Source organism: Plutella xylostella, chromosome 16, assembly GCF_932276165.1.
Source record: "Plutella xylostella chromosome 16, ilPluXylo3.1, whole genome shotgun sequence".
In the NCBI taxonomy this organism is placed as follows: Eukaryota; Metazoa; Arthropoda; class Insecta; order Lepidoptera; family Plutellidae; genus Plutella; species Plutella xylostella.
The window spans coordinates 6,596,806-6,610,375 of NC_063996.1; the positions used below are offsets into that span (position 1 = coordinate 6,596,806).

A 13,570-nucleotide genomic window follows, 5' to 3' on the forward strand; every position below is an offset into this window, starting at 1 on the left:
TCAACAGTGACACCACGGAAAAAAAACTTGCGGCTCCAGCTTGTGATATATAAATAAAAAACAAAGCCCACTCACATAATAACACAACGTTTAATCCTAATCTACACAACTATACAACACTTCTAACTAACTGGACGATATTTTCTCCCGTTCCGCCGCCCCCTGTGGCACGCCCTGCACGGTGAAGTCGATCGGCGGCGCGTGGTCCTCTGTGCCGAAGATCTTCTTGAGTGCCTCCCGCGCCGCCATCTCCTTGGCCACTGGTACCGATTCGCCGTAACCTGGAAAAGGGGAAATGGTTTTGTTAATAGCATAAAGTTATATTATTACTAGGTCGGATAGTGTATATTTAGGTCTTATAACTAACTAACTTAATATTATAAATGCGAAAGTAACTGTGTCTGTCTGTCTATCTGTTACTCTTTCACGCCAAAACTACTAAACGGATTTGAATGAAGTATACATATGGTCTAGACTAGACCCTGAGAAAGAACATAGGCTACTTTTTATCGCGCAATTCCCACGGGAAAACTTTTTAAGGCGAAGCGAAGCTCGCGGGAACAGCTTGCATATAATATTATTTATGTATCTATCTTATTATTAAATATTTTACAGTTTAATTATGAACATATTAGGAATAGCACAACCGGCGGCCTTATCACTAAAAGCAATCTTGGCGGTGAGTTTAGTACCACACTCGCACACGGTTGCCATTCATATTAAGTATACAATACAATTAAGTGTACAATAAACAATGCAGTCTTGCCGGGCCGGGGCAAGGGCCAAGTGGAAAAGCGAGCCATACATTTTCGTACACTTTTGCTTTATTTGTACGAGCTAATGGGCATATCACGTGAGTATTACTGTACAGCGAATAAGCTGAATAGTAGTCAGTGACTACCCCACCAGGGTCTTGTACAGGTTTTTCAATTTTATAAAACTATAAAAGTTTACGTTTTCTTCTGTCATCTGCATATATTATATGTCAAGAGTTGCATAGTTTCCGCTAGTGGTGCCACTTTGTATGCAAGAAAACATAAACTTTTATAGTTTCAATCAAATCAATCAATCAAAATCAAAATCATTTATTGCAAAGAATGTGGTCACAATAAGCTGGTTTACAATAATCAGTGAAAATCATTGAGACATAATAATCATAGTGAAAGTACAGCACATTCTGTCAAATATAGACATGCAACATTACAAATATTAGTTAAATTACATTCATTACACACTTATATTTATTAAGGTTTACAACAAACACACAGTACTATACTTATAATTATGATGAGTCATGTTTTCCATTTATAAATTCTTGGACGGTGTAGAAACATTTACTACATAGCCATTTTTTTACTTCCCTGACAAACATGTTCCATCTCATTGTCTTAAATCTAGCAGGTAACTTATTGAACATGCAAGTTAGCATATAGTGGCAATTTTTACCATGCAATGCAGTCTTACCGGCCGGCAGCACCAGGTTATTTGGGTACCTAGTGTTGAAACTCAGAAATTGACCTTTTTTTGTAAATAAGTCTTTATGTTTTAAAACAAAGCAAACACCTTCATATATGTATAAGCTAGGAAGTGATAGTAGGCCATATTTTATAAATAAGGGTTTACATGAGTCGGTCGGTTTTGCATTTGCAATTGCTCTTATACATCGCTTTTGGAGTATGAATGTTCTATTTATATTGGTACCGTTTCCCCATAGTATAAGACAGTATCGTAATATTGATGTAATGTAACCATGATATGCCATAAGGGCTGTGTTTACATCAGATTCCCTTTGCAGCTTATATAACGCATATATGAATCTGTTGAGTTTCGCACATACATAGTCATTATGAGATACCCAACTACAATGTTCGTCCAGTACAATTCCTAGGAACTTAGTGTTCGAAACTCTTTCAATTTCAATGTTATTGCATTCAACTTTGAGATCTAAGGGCTGCATTTTCCGATTTCGGAAGATCATATATTTGGTTTTCTTTTCATTCACACATAAATTATTATTTTTAAGCCATTGATAAATTTGATTAATAGTATTATTTATTTCATTTTGGAAGTGGTCAATGTCTGTATATTTATTAGATTTAGGAATTATAATAGATATGTCATCAGCAAAAAGTATGCTTTTATAATTTATAATACGTGGCAAGTCATTAATATAAATAATAAACAAAAGTGGGCCCATAATGCTCCCTTGTGGTACTCCAAATTTATTATGTCTTAGTGTTGATTTATGCGATATTAATTCAGAATCATCGTTCAAGTTACTCAATTGAACATACTGAGATCTATTACTCAGATAACTTTTAATCCAGTCATTACATAGACCACGTAGCCCGTAACTTTCGCATTTCTGAAGTAGTAAATCATGATCCACATAGTCGAAGGCCTTTGTCATATCAAAATATACTACACAAGCTTGATTCCCTTTGTCGATGGATTCAATAACATTTTTTACCAGCTGAAAACCAGCTAGACTCGTTGATTTACCTTTTTGGAACCCATTTTGTTCTTTAGCAATAATATCTTTATTCATAATAAATTTGTATATACGATTATACATTGCTCTTTCAAATATTTTTGAGAAAATCGACAGTAGTGCCACTGGTCTATAATTATTAACATTTTTACGACATTCTTTTTTATGTATTGGTTTGATATTGGATATTTTTAGCTTATCAGGAAATTTTCCTTGTTCGAATGACATGTTAACTAGATGACAAATTATAGGTGCTAGAATATGCGTGCATGATTTTATAACTTTGGTGTTGAATTCATCGTATCCGACTGCATTTGTATTTTTTAATGACCTAATTATGTTTCCAATTTCATCGTTGCTACATGGTTGTATGAATATTGTACTTGTATTTGTATTACCTAGTGCAATGGGGGGTTGTTTTGGAAGATCTTGCCTTGTTTTTTTGTCGGTATCGATAAAATTTATGTTAAAAAGTTCGGCCATCTTAGCCGGTTCCCTTGTCGTTACGTTTTCATCAATAATTTCTTCAACAAAGTTATCATTATTGCACATGTCATTTTTTTTTATAATAGACCAAGCCGCTTTACACTTGTTTTTGGCATTTGACATAACCTTTTTATCACAGTTCTTCTGTGCTTGTGTTATACACCGTTTTAGTATTTTTGAGTAAGATAGGTAATACATTTTATCATCAAAATTATTTGTTTGATAATATTTGAATCTTAAGTGCCTTTTTCGTTTACATGATTGACGAATTCCGTTTGAGGCCCACTTAATCCCTTTTACTTTACAGTTAATTTTTATGCGAATAAGCGGAAAGCAGAGTTTATAGAATAACTCGAAATATTCTATGAATATGTCAAAAGCTCTGTTTACATCAGAACCGTTATGTTCATATATTTCTGACCACGAAAGAGCTTCCATGCATTGTTGGAATTTTGAAATATTTTCTTGAGAATAGTCTCGTTTGGTTATATAATATTGTTTTAATGGAATAATTTTCTCTTCGATAGGTATTTTTATAATTTGGCAGGTATTATGATCTGATAATCCGGTTTGATGAACAGACGCTAGGACACCCGATTTATTACTAGCTATATTGTCAATGCATGTTCTGCGGCGTGTGGGTTCATTTATATGTAAGTGTATTTTGTAACTCTCAAGAATCATAGAAAGCTGTTTTGAAATGTTGTTTTGTTTGAGAACGTCAATGTTTAGGTCTCCCGCAATAATTATATGTTTTCGTCGGGTTGATAATAATTTATTTAATAATATATCTAACTTATTTAGAAACACATTAACGTCAGAATTAGGTGTGCGGTATATACATAAAATTGTCAACTTATATGTTATGATATCAACAGCACATACCTCGAAGTTGTAATCTTGAGAGTAATTCATTATAAAATCTAGTTCTTTTGTAGCCCATTGTACGGGGACAAATATACAGCTACCACCTCGTTTTTGATGGGAGCGTGAATAGGAAGCTACCAGTTTAAATCCATTCAAGTTACAGTTTGCCTCCGAACCTAATTTTAAGAAAGTTTCAGTCAGACAGATTACTTCTGCCATAATACCTTCACCATATAGCTCTTCTAAGCAAAGTTCAAGAAGTTCCCTCTTACTCAGAATACCTGCAATATTTTGATGGAATAAAGTTACATAGTTTTCATCTAAATCATTTACGAAATAAACCGACAATCTAACAATCTTTTGTACAAACCTGTACTAGACCAACAGGGATTATAGTCGTGAGCAAACTTATGTATGTATTAATACTAACCAGAAGCCACCATCTGCTTGTCCACATACAACCCCACTCTATAGCACGCGAGCACGGTGTTGCCCCCCGTCTCCGCGATCAGGCGAGGCTCCACGGCCGCCCCCCGCTTGTGAAGGAGGTCAGTGAGCAGGGCCCACGGGTCCTCGATGTGGAAGTACTCGTTTACGTCTGCACCTGAAATAAGATTAAGTTTATAAATTGTATATTATTGTACATAAAATAAAATTGTAAAAAGGCAAAGTTATAAAATTAAAGATTAATATAATTTTTAATGTTAATTTTATATTTTAAATTGGTATGTTGTTTTGATTGGAATCCTATTGTATATGTAGTGCCATAGTATATAATATCAATTAATTACCGTTCAACTGTGTGATGAGGAAATCCCTCACAAAGTGCGCGGCCTGCTCCTCTCCCGACGACTTGATCAGCGCCCCCACGAGCGCCTTGAACGTGTTCGCCAGGATGTAGTTGTCCACTGGGTATTCCTGGAAAATAAAAAAAGGTTTATAGGTATCTTACAAAATAAACTTGTCAAAAAGCCTATGTTTGGGTATAGTTTTCAAATTAAAAGGCTCTCCTCTCTATATGACACACTGCATTTGTAAGAGGAGGCCCACAGTGAGTCTTGGCCACCGATACAAGAGATCGCAACTTCTAACGGTTCAGTGCAGTCTCCCCTTAGTCTACAAGTCTTGGCAGCAAGACAGAGGGTCTAACACGCAGAGGGGGACACTTATACAATACACATTGAAGACCCCTGATTCCTCTTCAACATGTAATATTGGTCAAATTTACTGTGCTACTTACACAGTAAAAATGCTATGAAACAAAAAATTTAGAGTAAAGAGACTAACAACTTAGTAACTATATTCCATTTCATGGGGAAAGACATCTGATACAAACAAAAACTACCCTTATTCGAATGTAATAAGGGTTCGGTCAGATGTCTTTCCCTGTGAAACAAACCATAATGCAGAGTTGCAGAAAGGAAAATTAAGCTAATGTCGGGATTGAATCTATGTCTCTTTCCGTCCATATACTTTCAAAGTAAGGCAACTCACAGAAGCCAGTATAATATCCTTAGTGCCCAGGTGCAGTGCCACGTGAGCCAGCGTGGCCTCACTGAGCAGGTGCCGGCGCACTCCAGCCACACCCTCCAGTGGGAACCGGGGCAGCACATGCTCCAGGTACCGCTGGATGTACTGACGCATGAATGATTCTCCTGGAAATTGGGAGAGATTTTTTTGTTCAGTTAAATAAGTGTGAAATGAAACACCACCAAATATTGTTTCATACTCAGATACATACAATAGATGTTTGTCCATTAACTGGATGCCAACATGTACTTCACCTTCTAACTGGAACTTTTTTACTTTTAAATGGGTTATGTGAAATGGTACAAATAAACGTTAAGTAAATCCATGTATAAAGATTCTAACCTTCCTCCGCCAGTTCCTTATTATCCTTCATCTTAATATCAATATTCAGCTCCTTTTGTTTGAGTTCTTCCTTTATCACGTAAGATCTGTCTGTGAACGCTTGCAACAGGAGGTCGGGGTCAAAATCTTCATTTAAACGTTTTCCAAAAGCAAACAGTTCAGCTTCTAAATTCCACTCAAGGAATGTGTTTCTTGGATTTGTCACTTTACCACCGTTCTTCTCTTCCCGCCGTTTTAGTTCCATCAATGTGGGCGCCACATAGCGATGGATTTTTCGAGCTGTAATAGAAATAGTTTAGAATAGGGGAATTACAGATTCTTGTGTAAGAATTCCTTGTAGAGTTACCAAAGATTGTTTGGTCTTACCTTGTGAATTTACTGGGGCAATTCGAATACTTTTCGTAAATAAAGGGATACAGCGTCTTATCAATGCCATTTTAAAGTTATTTCAGAGTTCCTACGCAGTTTAAAACATATTTTTCCAATAAATCGGCTCCAGTTTCCAGTTGTTATGGTTTGATTTTGATTTTGACACTTTTTATTTTAGGTTATAATTTTGATGGAAGTACAGAACTATTTCTTTTACTCTGTGGCATTTTTATTTTTTACAAAGTTGGCTCTACTGCATGATTTGTTATTGGCGGTAAATTCAAACTGTTTTATACAGATGCATGGCATGGACTATAAATATAAAAGTGAGCATGTAATGATGTACACTTGTCCAAAATTAATAATGCACATGCAGATCTTCACACCAGAATCATTAAATCGTAAGAGCCTTAAAAAAAAACACTTGCATTTTGCACCTTGTTCGAAAGAAATAGGAGTCAATATCATGTGTCACATAATCGAAAACAACCGATCTGTCAAGGACTTCTATGCGCATTATCAATTTTGGAGCACTGTAATTCATTATTCCAGATTTAGCAGGAATAAACAGGGGTGAATATTTTTCAAACTGTATAGATAGATGATGTAAATCTAGTAAGTTAGGCACTTAATTCAAGAGATTTATCTCCTCAATTATTTTACTATACACCTATCGCAATTTTATTCTATGTAGTTCTAGAAATATTATGATGATGCAAAATAAAATATCAAGCCATAAGTAACAATATACTTTTATTTGGTAGGTACGCACATTACGCAAAAGTTACAGATTCCACTCAACAATCTCATAAAAATCTCTCAATGCAGATGCCTGGCCTACTACCTGTTACCTACCTACGGTCCAAAAACGCGAATACAATGGCTGATAGGTATTATGAAATGAGAAACAGTAGGTCAGATACGCTACGTAAGTTCACGAACAAACGTTTGAAATTTTCTCATCGAAGTAACCCAAACATGGAGCCAAAGAAACTTTTCTTCGGACCTCTATCCAGCGTTGGCCATACGGTGTGGCCACTGTAGAACGAGTCAGTCGTATCATACATCGAGGAAGATACCTCCATTGGCTGCAACATGACAAAACTCCGGTTACACCATTATCACAAGATATCTTCACATAAAACACGGACCATCATAGGACACCCACCATGCCGATCCAATGGTCGCTGATGGATCATTGATAGCAATCCCAACTTATAAATCTCAAATATTCGAGATTTTACCGACTGTTTTATTATAATGGGTGTTTCGCAGTTCACCGCGGGCTTAAATAAAAACATAGATACATTTACAGGTTTTTGTTATGGAAAGAGGAAAAATAGTGCAAAGTTAAAGGACTTACTGCTAGTGAAGTGTTGATGTAATAGGAATCGCAGGTGCTACTGGTCATGACGGCGTTTTTGGCCTCGTCGGCAGCGGGGGGCGCGGCCTTGCTGGAACGCAGCATACATGAGACCAGTCTCTTCAAGAATGGCTTCTTCTGTTTAGTTTTAGAAGGAGCTTGCTCATTTAATTTGGCCGAGTTGACCCCAGTCTCTGGACAGAGCGTTAATGCTGATGCGCCTAAATTGGGAGTGTGACATCTTTTTCGCTTAGACCCTGAAAGAGTGCAGCTTATTTTGTAATTCTATTTTTTTAACAACTGTAGATATGAACGTTTGGAAAAACATAATGCACCTTTAAAAAGCATACGGACAGACACTGGTTTGTCCTCGTCTAATTTACTCTTATCTTCGCCATCTTTTGTTACTTCTAAATCCTGTTTACTGACGGTTTCTTGGATGTTGTTTCGAAATATGTTGTAATGACCAACATTGGAGGCCATCCGTAGAGGTTGTTCCTGGTTCGTCGCCACCACGCTCTGCAGGAAGGCATAGCCGAACAGAAGAGCTGCTGCATTATTCGTGTCCTGATCAACATTCTCGCAGATATACTCTTCCTCCAAAGAGCTAGGTTTGAATACTGTTAAAGCTTGTTGTAGATTTTCGTCAGTTTTCTCTCTTATGTCTTCTACAGTACTGATATGTGGCGGGCTGGTGTCTTCTGGAAGGACCGGGACTAATTCTTCGAACGACCCCACCAATGCTTTATCTGATTCTTCAATCTGTGTAACTTGATCATGCCTATTGGATTTCATTGAATCTTTAACTATCTCAGAATGCAATACAGACTTATTTTTCAACCGTTTTAGTTTTTGTTGCTTTGTTATATTTTTCGGTAACTTTCCTTTCAACGTTTTCTTTACTCTAAAATAATCTTTGATAGATAATGAAATAGGTGTGCGCAGAATCATGTCTCCTTCAGCTTTATTTTGCTTGGGAGTTATTACGATTGATTTATGCGTGTTCCTGATATTTTTCAAGCTTGTTTTAAATTCGGAGTCCTGAAAACATTCTTCATCCATAGTCTCTTGTGATATTGGTTTCTGTACCTTAGGTCTTGTTTTTCTGCAAGTGAGACTTCAAGTTAATTCGTAACATAATTATCACTAATTAATAATAGCAAACTACCTACTGGAGCAACAGTGCTAACGCTGGCATTTGTAAATGGACCGAATCTTTTAATAATAAAATGTAGGTAGTTTAACATAAAAATCTGAACACAAAAACATAAAAAATAATCGTAACGAAAAAGTAAAAAAAACAACCGTAAACTCTGAGGCAGAACGCAATATTGAATCTCGTATTCATTCCAGATACCAAAGCCGGTTCTTTCCTAAAAACAATAAAAATTACAGAAAATAATGAAAAGAAGAATGGCGAAACCTGACCCGCTTTGCATAAGTTAGCAGCCACTAACCAAACCAATTTTAAGTTATTGATAAAAATGTCTATTATCAGGGAAAAATATTTAAAAAAATCTAAACCATGGGGTTTTTGAGATATTAGGGTTAAAAAGTAAATTAATTAAATATATTTTTTTCGTTAAATAATATATTGATGAATGGTACACGCACAAATAAGTTTTATAATCTAAATCATGGGATTCCCAATACATAGCGCATCACAAAATGTATTACATGATTTTATTTATGCAAATAATATCATAATTATTTTTGCACATTTCACACTCAGAAACCAATTTTTATAAAGAGACCAATTTCAAAAATTATTTCATTCTTTTCAAGTTCCCGTTATCCCGAAGTATTATAAAATACTTTTTATCCAGGAATTCCCACGGTAACACTTTTAAAATCACACTTTTTAGCTCGAGGGTAACATCTAGTACAGTAGAAAGACTTGATCTTTCATCACCTATATCTTCGTTCTCCCATGCCTCATAATAATAAAATTAATACCAGTATATGCTGTAGTCACGGACTACACATCAGTGTATGTTTCATCAATGGCCGCTCTGGGTCATGGCGCCATAGAGAAATGGCCATTCTCCTTTAACCCAATTTTACAAAACTAGTTTCAAAACGTTTACCCTTGATTGCAAGGAGCTGAACTGGCGTTTCTTCACTCCCAACAGCTGCCGGATTTCAAGATCTCTTTCAAACGGATCTGTGATGTTGCACTTGTCGCCACGAAAATGCTTCGTGGAACCACCTGATGGAAAAACTTACATTACTATAGGTATGTAGGTACCAATTAAACGTTACATTTATGCCAATACAAAATCCCACATACCATTAGCACATTGTGGGCTACCTGTTACGCTATTTTGGGGACTGACTCTCATGAACGATCGCTCTTTGTGTCTGAAATATTAAAAGGACGTTATAGATCAAACGATAAATAAAAATATAGAAGTAATATCAAAAGTCTACATTTAAAATATATCTACAGATAGGCACTCACTGGTGAAATATTTCAATGCTATCTCTAACATTCGCTAAAGATTTTTCTTTTCTCCTTGTGGCCTGTATTGAAGCCTGAAAATTATATTGGAATGTTCATTTCAATATTAACATTCAAATAATCATAATGTTTCCAATAAATAAAGTGTCTGTATGATAAAATAAAATATGAAAAAAAGCTAACCACATCAGTGTCAGAGATGGAGCGCTTACTGTTAAATTCACACGCAGGATAATTTTCATAACACGTAGATTCAGCTTCAGCACAATGATTTCTCAACATCGAGTTGTTTCTATATGTATTGTTATTACACTTCATTACTGTAACATCTGTGCTAGAACCATTTTTATAGAAATTCGAGTCATAGTGTTCATGTTTACTGTCTATATTAATGCTCATGTTGGAATAACCAGTGTCGGATTTGCAAAACATCAGTTTATTTACTTTACAATTGGAGCTAAGTTGCCGGGCAGGAATAGTTAGTCTCGTTTCATTAGGAATATTTTTTACGTTTCGCTTATCTTCCTTATCTGCTTCTTTTTTACAATCTTTAATTGCACTAGTACATCTACAATTTTTAGGCGATGTTTTGTTGTTGTCAGGACTTCTGCTTTTTCTGATTTCTTTATTATGTTTTTCATTGTTTTCTTTCTTTAACTTAGAAGATACTTCAGGCTTGGGGGCCTTAATAACTTTCAGTTGCGGGCTCTTTTCTTTTCTTTCGCCTTTTGGACTTGGAATCTTATTTTCAGTAGTACATCTGTTGGGCGACTTACTCCGCGGTGATTTAGGTTCAGCTGCAGTGCCCCTTTTTGGCGACATGGTTCTTAAAAGGTTTTTAATAGATTTTGGTTTATCAGGTTCATTTGATGCCTTAACAATCGGAATTTTGCTTGCAGATGACCTATCTTTCTTTGTCTTACATTCACATGGCCGAGATCGGTCCTGGATTGAATCCTGAATAAGATTATCTTGTGTTTCTTCCTTTGCATTCGTATTGGTTATTTGAATGTTGTCGACTTTAATACTTTCTTTTTGTAGAGCTGTTCGAATGACTTCACCGATTAAGGATGAATAGTTTTCATTTTTTAACACAGATTTGTTTTGAGACCTACAAACATCTGTAGGGTATACAGATATCACAATGACGGGATTTCCACAAGTGCTGGTTTCTTTTGCTGGCGATCGAGTAAATTCCATAGACTGAATTTTGGATTTAGAATTACTTTCATGGCATTGGCAAAGTTTATTGCTTCGTTTTATTTGGTTAAAGATTATGTCAACTTGTGTAGATCGTGATCCATTTCTGAAACAATTTCAGTGCAGAAGTAAAAAATACAAGATAATTATGATTTTGAACACCCTATCTCTATATAGATAAGGTGTTAAATGCTAAATTCTATATAGGTACTAGTGATAGAACATTACCGTTTTAAAAGTTTCTGCCCTATGGGAAATGATTGGCATTTATCGGTTTGGACGCTGAAATCTTGAAAAGAACTGCAAATAACAAGTGTTACTAGTTATAATAAACCTTAATTGAAAATTATTGTTGGTAGGTAGGTACCATTGTGATAATAATGTACAAAGTAGGTACTAATATTATACTTATTAGTCTCAATATACCTACCCGGCTTTAGTTTGGCAATCACAGTTAAGAGTTTCAATTTTCAACTCTTGAACACTGAAAAAACATTTTTAGTTATGTCTTTGATTATAACTTAACATAACAGTTAGGTTATGAACCTATATTATGAATAATTAATAGCCTTACTCGCTTTCACTTTCATCAGAACATTTTTCATTAAGCGTCGAAAATAACCGTCCCATTTCATCACATCTTGTAGGTACTGTAAATGCATTTTTAAAGGTTGGTATAATTGAGAATTTTTAATATAGTAGTTAGGTAGTATAGTAGTGGAGTTCAACAAATAAGTACTTACTCGGCTGTCCATCAATAGTCGCCGAGCAATCTAGAATATATTTATCATCTGCCGTTACTCCAATTTTACCCATGATCTGAAGGCGACTCTTTCGTGCAGTACCATTAATGCCACAAGAAGCGTCATTCGCTACTGAATCAAATTCATCTTTGTGTTTCTGGGTTACTCTCTTTCTCGAGTTCACCAGTGATTCTATTTTGCATTCATTTCTTTTCTCAGGTGTTTGTTCTGTATTCTTCTTTCTTTTCTTTTTCTCCATGTTTAGGGACTTTATCAGGTTTTTATACTGGTTTAGTTGTTGTGGATCGATTTCATCGTACTTGGTTTTATTCTTCCGAAGCCTTTTAACATCTGCTGTGCTTCCTGATGCCTTCACCTCGTATAGTTTCTCTTTCTTTCCCCTGGACACAACCACGTACAAGTTAGACTTGACGGAACTCTCTTGATTCGACGTTGTGGTCTGTATCTGAAGGCCGTGCTTTCGTTTCTTCTCCTTGATAGTCGAGGGTAAAACTGTCACCTGGATTATTGGCTTCGTGTATCTGTACTCATCAGCGTCCGTAATATCTTTTTGATTCGTCTGCTTCACCTTTGGTATGACTGTTACTTGGACGATTTCATTATTTTCTGTATTTAAAGGATCCGGACTTTCGGTGAGTCGTATCGACGGAGTGAAGCCAGGACCACCACAGGTTTTCAAAGTAGTAGTTTTAACCTATAGTAAGAATAACAATAAAAACTTTTTTAGGTGTCGTTTGCACAAAATAAAAGTACAGTACAAGAACCCAAGTGGATAAATAAATAAGGAAGATTCAAGGTTAGTAGGTACTTACAGTTAAAATACTTACAATTTTCGTAGTTTTCTGCAGAATCATAGACGTAGAAGACTGTGACTTGAGTCGTATCGGATGGTACCTCCGATGACGTCCATACAACGTGGGGTGGATCTCCAACTCACTGTCTACTTTACACAGTCTGCTTCCATACACTTTTCTAACTGGTGGTCTTAAAAACTCCAGCAAATCTAATAGAACAATAAAAAATAACAACAAAAATTTAACTCCATAAATATAAACAGAAAACAACACAAATGTATATCAATTTAAACCTGGAATATCAGAAGCAGCACTGCTTTTAGCCATTTCAGTAGGTAGATCAGTAAACATATACTATAAAATTATAAAAAAAACATTAAATTATAAAGCTATAAAAATAAAAATTGAATAAGAACAAAAATAGTAAACGCCATTGGATTGTAACGGCATTGACAGTAAAGAAGTAGCATAGATCCATCATAGATCATGTTCCTTGTGAGACTGTGTTGTTATTATTCTAACCTGAAACTAGAGAATACTCAGAATAATAAAAATCCTTCCACACAGAAATAAATCAACCATGTGCTTAGTTCTAAACATCTAAACCAATGTGCACGCAAATTTATATCAATCTTGGGTTCAACTTGTTAACAACCGTGTGTATGGGGTTGAAGAAATGCTGTATATTGTTTGGCCTAGGACATAATATGCTTGCTTTTAGCATTAAGTCCACCCTTTGTACACTTATTTATATATTTTTGCAATAAAGGATTAAATAATAATAATATGGGCGTTTATTTGGTTTGGAATGGATGTGACTGGTGAATCTAGGTAATCTAGGGCGGTCTATTCAAACTCTTTGGACTTTTGGCCACAGAACAAGAACATAGCCTAATATTTTCC

The 13,570-nt window shown here is 35.6% G+C and overlaps 2 protein-coding genes across 4 annotated transcripts; both read right to left on the minus strand.

The window, feature by feature from the left end:
- Positions 1-70: 70 nt before the first annotated feature.
- LOC105387982 (39S ribosomal protein L44, mitochondrial) lies at positions 71-6,256 on the minus strand. Its single transcript, XM_048626303.1, has 6 exons — positions 6,083-6,256; positions 5,717-5,995; positions 5,339-5,499; positions 4,636-4,762; positions 4,275-4,448; positions 71-281 (listed from the first exon to the last, which is right to left on the minus strand). The coding sequence occupies exons 1-6, from the start codon at positions 6,150-6,152 to the stop codon at positions 127-129; spliced, it is 966 nt and encodes a 321-aa protein (XP_048482260.1). The 5' UTR covers positions 6,153-6,256; the 3' UTR covers positions 71-126.
- A 565-nt stretch (positions 6,257-6,821) lies between these two features.
- LOC105387991 lies at positions 6,822-13,553 on the minus strand. Of its 3 annotated transcripts, XM_048626300.1 has the most exons (15): positions 12,961-13,553; positions 12,701-12,876; positions 11,853-12,567; positions 11,684-11,759; positions 11,540-11,593; positions 11,338-11,409; positions 10,093-11,215; positions 9,910-9,983; positions 9,739-9,809; positions 9,536-9,657; positions 8,754-8,821; positions 7,784-8,553; positions 7,449-7,705; positions 7,254-7,371; positions 6,822-7,173 (listed from the first exon to the last, which is right to left on the minus strand). In XM_048626300.1, exons 1-15 carry the CDS (start codon positions 13,016-13,018, stop codon positions 7,145-7,147), a joined length of 3,783 nt encoding a protein of 1,260 aa, XP_048482257.1. In that variant the 5' UTR covers positions 13,019-13,553; the 3' UTR covers positions 6,822-7,144. The 3 variants fall into 3 exon arrangements, with proteins under 3 accessions (XP_048482257.1, XP_048482259.1, XP_048482258.1); XM_048626302.1 differs by lacking the exon at positions 11,540-11,593; XM_048626301.1 differs by lacking the exon at positions 7,254-7,371.
- Positions 13,554-13,570: the final 17 nt, after the last annotated feature.